Source organism: Solanum dulcamara, chromosome 4 (assembly GCF_947179165.1).
Source record: "Solanum dulcamara chromosome 4, daSolDulc1.2, whole genome shotgun sequence".
NCBI lineage: Eukaryota > Viridiplantae > Streptophyta > Magnoliopsida > Solanales > Solanaceae > Solanum > Solanum dulcamara.
In genome coordinates, this window is record NC_077240.1 from 19,956,440 (window position 1) to 19,970,099 (window position 13,660).

Here is a 13,660-nt window from a genome sequence, read left to right on the forward strand (position 1 = left end):
GTTAAATGGTCTGGACTACTTGCAGATGCCGCCTATGTTGCTTGGACTCTTCAAACATATTGATGGATGCGTGTTCGATCCTTCAAAAATAGTGTATTTTTGAAGAATCCGACACTGGTATGTCATATTTTTGGAGAGTTCCGAACAACATAGGATGCTGCTACCTGAGAGTTTGCAACTGTTTTGACGACAAGATTTCCATTCTTTGATCCTTGAGGACAAGGATCTTTTAATAGGAAGGAGTACTGATACACAATTAAAGAGTTGGGAAGCTACAGTGAAAGCCGTTAGGCAGTTATTACTGATTTCTATTGGATTAGTCAATCAGTAGCTTTACGATTCAGTCATTCAATTCCAATATAAGCTTCGAATATCAACAGTCAATGCATACATGAAAATACAGAACTCTTCTCTCTTCCTAAAATTTCTTCTTCTCTCTTAATTCTTTTTCTTCTTCTTCAACTGTCTTCTGGAGTTTACTCCTGAAACAGTAATTCGATCCTCGAACTCATTGAAAATTCCTGCAATCGAGTAACAAAGAAACAGAGAACGAAGTGTGTATGACCGTTACTGCTGTGGTCAAAAGTTGCTGCTAGGAGAATAGTCCAAGTTGACAAAATCAAAAGTTGCTGCTACGAGGAAGAATTGTCAAAGTTGCCAAAAGCAACTTTTGACAGAAAAACTGGCAACACGTTTACAAAGCGCGTAAAAATTTCTTTTACGCGTTTTGTTCCTCTTATAAATAGAGGGCATTCTGCCCTCATTTAAATCATCCCATAAAGAGAGAGTAAGAATACAAAGAGAGTTTTATACCAAGATAAATATTGTAGTCTTGAGTGTCCTCTTTAGTAGTTGTTCCTTTTACAAAAGAGAAGTGTTAATTGTTGTTTTCTCCTTGTATTTGAGAGCTGTGTACTCCACAAAATATAGTGAGATCCTTCTACCCCGTGGTTTTTCCCTTCTATCATTTAGAGGGATTTCCACGTAAAATTCTCGTGTCCAATTTATTTTCAATATTTTCATCATATCAAACTTTAGTTGTGGTGCTTCCTCACCCCAACAGTGGTATCAGAGCCCTCGGTTATTCTGTCTATTTTATGCGAAGATACTACCTGTGAATAGTAACTTTTCATGAATAGTAAAATTCGGTGAATAATACTATTCACGTGAATAGTAAATTTCGGTGAATTGTTACGATTGTTCGCAAAAATATTCAGAAACGATCTAGAAGGGTGTGAAGCAAATAACAATGTCGAGTACAACAAAGTTTGATGTTGAAAAATTCAATGGGACTAATTTCTCATTGTGGAAAATGAAAATAAAAGCGATATTGCGAAAAGACAATTGCTTAGCTGCAATTGAAGGCAGGCCCGCAGACTTTGCTGATGACAGCAAGTGGAATGACATAGACAGCAACGCAGTTGCTGATCTACACTTGGCACTAGCAGATCAAGTGTTGTCTAGTGTAGCGGAAAAGCGGACGGCGAAGGAAATATGGGATACTCTTACAGGATTGTATGAGGCCAAGTCTTTGCATAATAAAATCTTCTTAAAAAGAAGATTGTATACTCTTCGAATGGCAGAGTCCATGTCAGTTACTGAACATATCAATACTTTGAATACTCTGTTTTCGCAACTTACAACAATGGGTTGCAAAATAGAGGGGACTGAACGTGCGGAGCTTCTACTTCAAAGTCTGCCTGACTCGTATGATCAACTTATCATCAACCTGACGAACAATACAGACAGTCTAGTTTTCGATGAAATTGCAGCTGCTGTCTTGGAAGAAGAAAATCGGCTCAAAAATAAGGAAGACAGACAAGCAAGTTCGCAACAAGCTGAAGCTTTGATGATGGTGAGAGGAAGACCAACGGAACGTGGCCCCAGTGGGAGTCACAATCATGGCAGATCTCAATCAAGGAGTAAGAAGAATATCAAGTGCTACAACTGTGGCAAGAAAGGGCACTTCAAGAAAGATTGTCGGTTCAAGAAGAAGAGTGAACACCCTGAGCCATCAAATGCTCAAGGGAATGTTGCATGTACCTCGGATGATGGCGATATTTTATGCAGTGAGGCAATATCAAATAATGAAGGCAAAAAACGTTTTGCTGATGTCTGGATCATGGACACAGGAGCAACATGGCACATGACTTCCAGGAGAGAATGGTTCCATCAATATAATCCTATCTCAGGAGGATCTGTGTTCATGGGAAACGATCATGCTTTGGATGTTATTGGTATTGGGTCCATCAAAATAAAGATGTATGATGGCACGATTCGCACCATCCAGGAGGTACGACATGTAAAAGACTTGAAGAAGAATCTATTGTCTTTAGGACAACTAGATGATAATGAATGTTCATATAAGACTCATAGTGGAGTCATGAGAATATCCAAAGGAGCGCATGTAGTGATGAAAGCAGAAAAACTTGCTGCAAATCTATATGTGCTTAAAGGTGAAACACACCAAGAAGGAGAAGCATCAACCGCGTCAGCAAGTTCACTTGAAGAATCAACGATGATGTGGCATCGTAAACTTGGCCATATGTCGGAACGAGGTTTGAAGATTCTTGCTGAGCAAAAATTTCTTCCAGGGCTCAAAAAGGTTTCACTACCCTTTTGTGAGCATTGTGTTACCAGTAAGCAAAATAGACTGAAGTTTAGCAGTTCCTCTGCTAAAAGCAAGGAAATACTAGATCTGGTTCACTCTGATGTCTGGCAAGCACCGGTGGAGTCTCTAGGAGGAGCGAAATATTTTGTGTCATTTATCGACAATTACTCCAGGAGAAGTTGGGTGTATCCAATCAAGAGGAAGGCAGATGTTTTTTCAGTTTTCAAAGAATTCAAAGCGCGGGTGGAACTTGAATCTGAGAAAAAGATCAAGTGTTTGAGGACAGATAATGGAGGAGAATACACTGGTGATGAATTTAATAACTTCTGTAAACAAGAAGGTATTAAACGGCAGTTCACGGTGGCATATACTCCACAACAAAATGGAGTAGCAGAGCGGATGAACAGAACCTTGTTGGAACGGACAAGAGCTATGTTGGCAACTGCAGGGTTGGAAAAACCATTCTGGGCAGAAGCAGTCAAAACCGCCTGTTATGTGATCAATCGCTCACCATCAACCGCAATTGATCTGAAAACGCCAATGGAGATGTGGACAGGAAAACCAGCTGATTATTCTCGCTTACATATATTCGGAAGTCTTGCTTATGTTATGTACAACACCCAAGAAAAATCAAAATTGGATCCAAAATCCAGGGAATGCATTTTCTTAGGGTATGCTGATGGAGTCAAGGGGTATCGCTTGTGGGATCCCACAGCCCGCAAGGTGGTAATCAGCAGGGATGTTGTATTTGTTGAAAACAAGATACAAGCAAAAGAAGGTAGCACTTCAAAAGAAAAATCAGAGACTACTACAGTTGAAGTTGAAGAAATAGAAGAAGTTCCAGTTTCTTCTGAAGCAGCACCAGAGCACGAAGAACAAGAGCAAGCTGAGATCGAAACTCCAGAAGTTCGACGGTCAACTAGGGAGAGAAGAGAACCAGCTTGGCACTCAGATTATTCTATGGAGAGTAATATTGCATACTGTCTATTAACAGAAGATGGAGAGCCTTCAACCTTTCAAGAAGCTATGAAAGGCCAAGAATCATCTCTGTGGGTGGCAACAATGCAAGAAGAAATTGAAGCTCTTCATAAAAATAAAACATGGGATCTTGTTCAATTACCACAAGGAAGGAAGGCCATTGGAAACAAATGGGTCTACAAGATCAAACGCAATGGTAATGATCAAGTGGAGAAATATCGTGCAAGATTAGTGGTAAAAGGATTCGCTCAGAAAGAAGGTATCGATTTCAATGAGATATTTTCTCCAGTGGTTCGACTCACAACAATTCGAGTGGTCCTGGCGATGTGTGCTACATTTGACTTGTACTTGGAGCAGTTAGATGTCAAAACTGCATTTCTTCATGGAGAACTTGAAGAAGAAATTTATATGCTCCAACCAGAAGGTTTTGAAGAACAGGAAAAAAAGAACTTGGTTTGCAGGTTGAACAAATCTCTATACGGTCTCAAACAGGCGCCGAGATGTTGGTATAAGAGATTTGATTCCTTCATTATAAGCCTTGGATACAACAGACATAGTTCAGATCCTTGTGTTTATTACAAGAGATTTGGTGATGAAGACTTTGTTATTTTGTTGTTGTATGTTGACGACATGTTGGTAGCAGGCCCCAACAAAGATCGTCTCACAAATTTAAAGGCACAGTTGGCTAGGGAGTTTGAAATGAAGGACTTGGGACCAGCAAACAAGATTCTAGGGATGCAAATTCACCGAGACAGAAATAATAGGAAGATTTGGCTTTCTCAAAAGAACTACTTGAAGAAAATCTTGAGACGCTTCAAGATGCAAGATTGTAAGTCAATTTCTACCCCACTTCCTATTAATTTCAAGTTATCCTCAAGTATGAGTCCTAGCAATGAAGCAGAGAGGATGGAGATGTCTCGAGTACCGTATGCATCAGCAGTGGGAAGTTTAATGTTCGCCATGATATGTACAAAACCTGACATTGCACAAGCAGTGGGAGTGATTAGTCGATACATGTCTAATCCTGGAAGAGAGCATTGGAATACTGTTAAGAGGATCCTAAGATACATCAAGGGTACCTCAGATGTTACAATGTGTTATGGAGGATCTGACTTTACTGTTAAAGGTTATGTTGATTCAGATTATGCAGGTGATCTTGATAAAAGCAAGTCCACCACAGGTTATGTGTTTACTCTTGCTGGAGGAGCTGTAAGCTGGGTTTCAAAACTGCAGTCTATCGTGGCTACATCTACGACGGAAGCAGAATATGTAGCAGCTACACAAGCTAGCAAAGAGGCAATATGGATGCAGATGTTATTGGAGGAGCTCGGGCACAAACAAGAGAAGATTGCTCTATTTTGTGACAGTCAGAGCGCTTTGCATCTTGCAAAGAATCCGACATTTCATTCAAGGACAAAGCACATACGAGTTCAGTATCACTTTGTTCGTGAGAAGGTGGAAGAAGGCAGTGTGGATATTCAGAAAATTCACACTAATGACAACCTAGCAGATATGTTTACGAAGCCGATCAACAGTAATAAGTTCATATGGTGTCGATCTTCTATTGGCCTAGCAGAAACGTAACATTGCAGTAATTGGGTAGAAAGGATGGTGTGAAGACTTAATTGATTCTCAATTAAATCTTCAAGTGGGAGAATGTGGTCAAAAGTTGCTGCTAGGAGAATAGTCCAAGTTGCCAAAAGCAACTTTTGACAAAATCAAAAGTTGCTGCTAGGAGGAAGAATTGTCAAAGTTGCCAAAAGCAACTTTTGACAAAAAAACTGGCAACACGTTTACAAAGCGCGTAAAAATTTCTTTTACGCGTTTTGTTCCTCTTATAAATAGAGGGCATTCTGCCCTCATTTAAATCATCCCATAAAGAGAGAGTAAGAATACAAAGAGAGTTTTACACCAAGATAAATATTGTAGTCTTGAGTGTCCTCTTTAGTAGTTGTTCCTTTTACAAAAGAGAAGTGTTAATTGTTGTTTTCTCCTTGTATTTGAGAGCTGTGTACTCCACAAAATATAGTGAGATCCTTCTACCCGTGGTTTTTCCCTTCTATCATTTAGAGGGGTTTCCACGTAAAATTCTCGTGTCCAATTTATTTTCAATATTTTCATCATATCAAACTTTAGTTGTGGTGCTTCCACACCCCAACAACTGCGTGGTCTTAAATCACATTTAGGATAGACTTGTCAAATGGTTGAACACTGAAAAAAATTGCACATATTCGATCTGTTTTCTTGTGTCTTATTTGATGCTTATGAGTAAGTCTGAGACTCTGACCTTTGATAATGCCTGTGCCACTCAACTATGCTCTATCCAGATGACGTTCTCAAAATTTTCAACTATTTATAATTTAAGTGCATATAGCTTAAGGATAAAAAAACTGGGCACTTACAATTTTTTTCTTATTTATGATTTCAGGTAACTGGAAATGGGGCGCTGATTTTGTCCGTGAAGAATACACCCTTAACTATATGATGGCAACATATAGTAAACCCAGGTTAACTTAGGTTATGTGTAATTTTAATTTTGTGATACAATTCTCCGAGGAATTCGTTAATCTTATTTGGACTGCCCCTTGAAGGTTTCCATCCTTGATGGAATTGTGATGGGAAATGGACTTGGTGTTTCTGTACATGGTAGATTTCGAGTTGCAACAGAGAAGACGGTATTGCATATCGTGGAGTAATAGATTCAATTCTTCAATCTAGCTGTTTTGCTTTCCTTTTTAAATTTGACCTTTACCACATTAATTGGCATTTGCTTGAAATGTGTCTCTCTATATTTTGTGGGCCTCTCGTATGGAATGAAACAATATCTGATATTCATGTGGAACAGTTTTAGAAAAATTAGAAGAAAGCCTTACAGACTGTAAATCTTCAAGAGCTTTACTTGGTATATATAGAATTTTATTGAGAGTTCATTTTTTCCTTGGCAGTACTACATGATCGGTGTCCACATATTCTCATGTTCATTTTTCCTATAGGTTTGTGCAATGCCTGAGGCAGCTTTGGGAGCCTTTCCTGATGTAGGTGCATCTTACTTTTATTCGAGGCTTCCAGGATTCTTCCGTAATTCCACTTGTAACATTTTACAGATTTATAAAAGAACATATATACTGCTAGATATAATTTATTCAAGTTTCAGCATGGAGTTATTTACTTCTTGTCAGTGTTTGAATTTAGTTTACCACCTGGTCTAAAACTTGGCTAGTTTGAGTCTATCTTGAGAAGTATAATTACCCACAGCTACTTTGCTTTTAATGCTGCTGCTTCCCCAATACCTTTAAAATCAAAAGTTAAAAGAGTCGAAAAAGGGAAGATTGGTCCTTCCTCTCTCAGAAGGTGGACAAAAGCTTGCTATACATGCCCCCTGTAGCAAAGCAGCAAGCATCTGTTCCTTTTGGTGCATATGCTCTTAAAGTCTCTGAAATTTTTCCCATATTTTCAGGTACAAATAGTTAAATACTATGTCTTGTTTTCCTTAACTACTTTCTTATATTCTTTGGCAGGGGAATATGCTGGTCTTACTGGTGCTAGGTTGGATGGTGCTGAAATGCTTGCTGTTGGTCTAGCAACTCATTTTGTACCCTCGGAGGTATGATGCATTAATATCCAGAACGTTTGGAATTGCTTCTATAACAAATGAAGTAGGTCAATGTTAGACCTACTTTGGACCAGGATGCATACTACAAATTTCTCTACTTAGTTTGGATGTGGCATCAGCTTTACAAACTTGGTGCCTGTAATGATTAGTCTCTTGTTGTTTCTTTTCCCAACTAAAATGTGGTAGAGTTTCACAGATACATCATGCAGAGTACGGTACATAAATTGAAATTCTTTTAGTAGGATTGGATACCGACAAATATGAATTTAAAATATTTGGAGAAAAGTTATTCAGGTCTTCTAAGTTATCTTGCAAACAGTGCCCCAGTTAATCAGGCGTATTCGGAATATGAATTTGTGGGATCTTCCTTTAGCCACTGGTGATATCTGGATGGTAAAAGACCTTTCCTGATGGTCTGTTTTTGTGCTGAAGTTTGTATTTGTCTGACATGAATTTTGGCATTTAGAATAATCAGTTTGTAGATCTTGATATACATCTCCACTTAGGTTGCATCATATTTATCCAATTGTTTATTTCTACCAGTCTTTGATCTTTACTTGATTGATTTCTGATCTTCCTTCTGTTCACAGAGATTGCCATTTTTAGAACAAGCACTAACTAAAGTCAATACGAGTGCTGCAGATGTTATTTCTGCCATCATTAGTCGCTTCTCTAACATACCAAAGTTGAAAGCAGAAAGTCTATCACAAGTGAGTACATTCAATATCTCTGTTATGGTGTTTGTTTCGTGCTGATTTATTGGAAGCTTACCTTCTAAACCGTGTTCCAGGTCCTGTAAGAGGATTTTTTAAACTTATTAAGAAAATTATCTGTGCTCTTTCTTATTAGTTAGTTTGCTATTTGTGTTACTTTTCTTCCTGTTGTTTCACTCTACTTTTTTATGACCATCAGAACTTTAAGATGATGCATAGCTTTCCGAAGTTAGGATTGACCAGGGGGAAAGATTGCTCAAATAATACAAACCAGTAGTCTTCGACATTTGAGGACTCCTTTCTCAACAGTGCACCTGTTTCAGTTCCGCAATTTTATGTATGTAGGATGAAGATTATTGATCGTTGTTTCTGTCAAAGAACAGTCGAAGAAATCATATCTTCTCTTGTAAGTTTGAGAGGTGGATGGTTATTTGATGCATTCTTTTGTTTTCTGTGGTGAAATTACTTTGTACAATTTTGATAAAATAAGTTATCAGAATACCTGATGTGAACTTGGCATGAACCATCAACAGGAAAATGAGGCTTTGAACAAAAAGGATGACTGGATCTCTTCAACCATCCAATCGCTGAAGAAAGCATCCCTGACAACTCTTAAAATTTCATTGAGATCAGTAAGTCAATCACTATTCGGTGATTCCATTATGTTGTAACCCTAGCAAATATATTGCCTAGATTCATTGCTGCTTTCTGCTTTGGAAGGCAGATGGAAATAGTTTCGTAACTTATATGTTGGATAAAACTTGTTAATAGAACAAATACTCCTCCTTCAAGTGAGCATCTGCAGATTGTTCATATTAGTTTCATTTTTCTGTTTCAGATAAGAGAAGGGGGGGGCTGCAAGATGTTGGTAGTTGCCTTATTCGAGAGTATAGGATGATTTGTCATGTGTTTAGGGGAGAATTTAGCAAGGATTTTTTCGAGGTAGAATATGCTAATCTTTCAACCACCCATTTAACTGCATTACAAAACTGACTCTTGACTTTTACCACTGGGATACAGAGTCATACTCATTGACAAGGATAGAAACCCTAAGGTGTGTTACGTTCATTTGATCATGGATAATCCTGAACTTAGATATCGAAAGCTTGTTTCATTCTTGTGCTCATGTTTTTCAGTGGGAGCCCTCCAGACTAGAACTAATTAGAGATGATGATGTTGACCGTTACTTCTCCAAGATAGATGATGGAGATTGGGAAGACCTAAAGCTGCCTCCAAGATCAAACTTGCTTCCATATGCAATTACCAAGCTTTAAAAATTGACTCCTGAAGAGGTTGCAATACTCTACAGCTTGTTGCCCTCTCATCATTACATCATTATTATGAAGACCCAATAATTGCACATCACTCCGTTTTGACTAGCAAGTAGGGGAACTTCCTATATTTGGTGCTCCCTTAGTCTTAGTACATTAGCCAATAGCCCAATACTAAGAACAATGTTTCCTATTGTTCATTATTCAAGCATTTGATGGAGATTGAATAAGAATTTCTTTCTCTTTTACTACTTAGCCTTTTTAGTTATTCTTAATTGCTTTGCCTGCTTCTTTTAATATTATTAGTTGCTTCAAATTTTAAATCAAAGGTTTACAAATAATTTAGTTAATTTCATTGTTAAAGACCCCTTTGTAAACAAATTCAACGATTTAAACAAATAACCCATCAAATTAAATTGGTATTATACGCAAACGTGCCATTTAACTTGGTGTCAACTGACATATGTGTCATCCAACTTTGGATGTGCACAAGTAGACACTTTAACTTATATAAAATTGAACAAATAGACATCGTGTATCCTATGTGGCGTCCTACGCGAGCAATTTGTATCGTACGTGGAGTCCTACGTATGGTAATTTAATTTGTATATTTTCTAAAGTTTATAATCCGACTATAGGAAGTTCTACGTTGTCTTTGTTTTCCTTGTCTAAGCCTCTCATGGAAGATTTTCTTAAATCATGCATCAATATTAATATTTCGAAATTATTCTACGTCGGGTGGGCAGTCAATTGTTATTTTGTGCTACTTTTTAGTTTTAATTTTTTTAGTTTGTGAATTTAGTTGAAACACAATCATAACACATTTCAACTTCCAAATAAATTTACAAATTCAACTAGATGGGTTATTTGTTAAAATAGAACAACACATACATTTTGGTTCTACTTATTTATTTTTTTACAAAAAAAGAGCATGAGTAACACAATACAATTTCTATATTGTTACATAATTTCTAAATAGAGAAAGAGCGTGAACTTAATTACCTTTTCAACTACAACATTACATTATGAGTTTTATTAGTAGTTTTTTCGGTGGACAAGATCTTTCTAGTTTCGACGAGATCCAACTAATCTAGTTCATAATTGTAGCTAATATGCCTAGAAGCCTGATAGTTCTTCTTAATCCGCCCTTTATTGGGGCGTCACATCCCTCTTAGGGACTCAACGTCCTCGCTGATACTTTCTTGACCCGCCCTCGATCGGAGATAGACAATGCAAAGCGTAATTTGTTTAGATACCAAAATTCTTAAATGGAAATTGTGATTAATGAGCCTTTTTCTATATATATCATTTTCCCATGAATTTGGAACAACTTATTTTTTAAAAAGAATAATTTTAAACTTTTCCGGAAAGATTATATTGCACAAACAAACAGTAGGGTAAAAGATTTTCCTTCCCTGTTTGAACTAATTAAAATATTAGGAGGGACAAATTCGTCCTCCAATTTTAATTATCAAGTTATAAAAATTATAATTTGATTAAAGAAGTTAATCTGTATCATATTTTTTTGACATAGTTAATTTAATGTAGTGATACTTTAATTATATCTTTGTTAATAAGTATTCATAAGTGTTAAAGTCCTAAAGTTACATAATTGGATCATTTTCTTTAAAAAAAATATTCATGAATAGCAAACATCAGAGGAACTCAAATAATAGCATAATTGAGTGTTGATACCCAATTTTGACCCTCCACAACGTAATAATTTAAAAAATAAAAATAAGTAAAAAAATTAAAAATTAAAAGAATATATATACAATAACGAAATATGTATATATTATTATTATTTTAAAATAATTTTGGCATATATATATTAAATAATTCTTGAACATTAGTATATACATATTTATCATTTATTCAAAAATTGTCTCAGAAAGATTTTTTTATATATAAATATTTTGTTAATTAGTTTGGCCTAATTAATAGACTCACATTTCAAGTTAATTAGTTTAAACTTGAGTTATTTATTCTACTTTGTCAAAATTAAGAAACTTATTAATTAATTGACGTTTACCCATCTTATTTTAATTCTAGCCTCTTCAAATAAATTGAAATAATTAGATTTTATAAAAAAAAAAAAAAAACTCGAAATATTTTTCAAGTTATTTTGAAATAATTTTGTCATCTTTATTGTTTTAAGATAATGTATATAGTTTGTATAATTATTACCTTTTTTAGTAATATTTAAAATTGGCCCATAAAAAGATTTTATTTATTTCTAATAATTATTTCGTAAATTAATTGATTAATTTTACGTTTTTATTTCTTCCCCTAAATAACACATAATTAATATTATATTAATAATATTTTAATTCCAACATTAATACTACATTATGCAAATAATATATATTATCTTCTTTTCGAAAATATGTAATAATAACCTTAAATAAATAAATATATAAGAAATACAAATAAAAATCATTAATCCAATTTTTAAAATAAAAAAATAAAAAATAAAAAAATAAAAAATAATAATAAATAATAATAATAAATGAATAATAAAAAGAAAATATATACATATATATACATATACTATTCATCAGATATTATTCTTAAAATTATATAATAATAAAATTAAATTAAATTATTAATTAAATTCACCCGTGCCCCCGCTCATACCTATATTAATATTATATTAATAATACCCATCATCCGTTGTCCCCTATTTAAAAAATAAATAATAATAAACATTAAATAATAATAAAAATATATAATTGTTTTCTTTTCATCCAAATAATTAAAAAACAAATGAATATAATAATATATATATATATATATATATATATATATATATATATATATATATATATATATTCCGCCGCACTTTTGTCCCCTCTTTTTTAAAAAAATAATAAAAATAATAATAATAAAAGATAATAATAATAATAAAATAATAATTTTTATTCATCCGAAAATAATAATAATAATAATAATAATAATAATAATAATAATAATAAAAGAGCCATCATATATATATATATATATATATATATTCAGGCGTGCCCCCTTCCATATAAAATAATATAACACTGATATGCGTGCCCCGCCCACACCCCTTTATCTCCATTAAAATATATTCATCCGATTAAATAATAATAATAATAAAAAATAAAATAAAATAAATAATAATAATAAGATTAAAAAAAATAATCCTTTGTCTTTGATATTATATATATATATATATACTAATTTCCATTCTGCATTATTTTAATAATCCATCTCATTCCGCATTATTTTATATTTTTACCCGTTTCGCATTATTTTATTAATTTACCCACTCCGTATTATTTTAATCATCCATCATTCCTTATTATTTCCCTATATAAGAAAGGCGGGCATAGACAGAAACGGGGGAGAGACAAAATTTTTGAAAGGCAAAGCTGCATATTTTTAATTTTTTTTTTTTAGTTTTCTCTCTGCTATATTCGATTTTACTTAAAGAGCAAAAGTAGATTCGTGACCAAGCCATCTCCGTTCACTGCCCCATAACAGGTAATATTTACTTCATGTTCCTCTATTTTTCGTTGTCATTATGACAAAATATTGTCCTAAAAATGTTATCTCCCTAATTTCGTTATTCTCTTCTTATTTGCATGAACACTTTGAGAGCGAAAATAGAGTCTTGATTCAGGACTCTAAGAAATTCAAGTCTTTAAGACTCGATAAAATCATCATTTTTCCCACACGAAGTCGATATCCTAAACTTCTTGAATAGCAAACAAAACAAGATGATCTCTCTCAGACTCAATTCCGCTTATTTATATTTTCAGCATTTTATTGTCTATTATTATTATGGTTGTTATTATCGTTATTATTGTTGTTTTTATTATTATCATTATTATTTTTTTACCGTTTATTATTATTGTTATTAGTAGTAGTGGTAGTAGTAGCATATTTTATTTACTATTATTACTATTATTTTTATTATTATTATTATTATTATTATTATTACTATTTTGTCATTAATATTACTAATAGAAGTAGTAGTATGTTTATTTTACTGTTAGTATTAGTACTATTATCATTATTATTGTTATTATTTTCGTTTTTATTATCATTATTATTAATGTATTTTATTTATCGTTATTATTATCATTATTAATGTTATTGTTCTCATTTTTTTTAAAATTATTACTATTATTATAATTATTATTGTTGTTGTATTGGTATTGATAGTATTTTTAGTTACTATTATTATTATTATTATTATAATTATTATTTTCTCTATTATTATTAGTAGTAGTACTATTATTATTTTATTTATTATTATTATTATTATTTTTATTATTCTTATTATTATTATTATTATTATTATTATCTTCGTCATTATTATTAATTATTTATTATCATTATTATTATTTTCTTTGTTATTATTATTATTATTAGTATTAGTATTAGTATTATTATCATTATTTATTGTTATTATCGTTATTATCGTTATTACTATTATTATATT

General features: G+C 33.3%; 1 protein-coding gene across 3 annotated transcripts; it reads left to right on the plus strand.

Moving 5' to 3' along the window:
- Positions 1-5,863: 5,863 nt before the first annotated feature.
- On the plus strand, positions 5,864-9,401 carry LOC129886834 (3-hydroxyisobutyryl-CoA hydrolase 1-like). Of its 3 annotated transcripts, none has more exons than XM_055961700.1 (9): positions 5,864-6,264; positions 6,583-6,667; positions 7,108-7,193; positions 7,793-7,912; positions 8,115-8,321; positions 8,449-8,547; positions 8,754-8,857; positions 8,936-8,969; positions 9,052-9,401. In XM_055961700.1, exons 1-5 carry the CDS (start codon positions 6,205-6,207, stop codon positions 8,190-8,192), a joined length of 429 nt encoding a protein of 142 aa, XP_055817675.1. In that variant the 5' UTR covers positions 5,864-6,204; the 3' UTR covers positions 8,193-8,321; positions 8,449-8,547; positions 8,754-8,857; positions 8,936-8,969; positions 9,052-9,401. The 3 variants fall into 3 exon arrangements, with proteins under 3 accessions (XP_055817675.1, XP_055817674.1, XP_055817676.1); XM_055961699.1 differs by having other exon boundaries at positions 5,864-6,096; positions 6,181-6,264; positions 8,754-8,969; XM_055961701.1 differs by lacking the exons at positions 8,754-8,857; positions 8,936-8,969 and having other exon boundaries at positions 5,864-6,096; positions 6,181-6,264.
- Positions 9,402-13,660: the final 4,259 nt, after the last annotated feature.

Excerpts from the sequence above, each read along its gene's own strand:
- LOC129886834 (XM_055961700.1), top strand. The coding sequence starts at position 6,205 with ATGGGAAATGGACTTGGTGTTTCTGTACATGGTAGATTTCGAGTTGCA. Across the intron at positions 7,194-7,792 it reads CTCATTTTGTACCCTCGGAG|AGATTGCCATTTTTAGAACA; the intron begins GTATGATGCATT and ends TTCTGTTCACAG. Across the intron at positions 7,913-8,114 it reads AAGCAGAAAGTCTATCACAA|AACTTTAAGATGATGCATAG; the intron begins GTGAGTACATTC and ends TATGACCATCAG.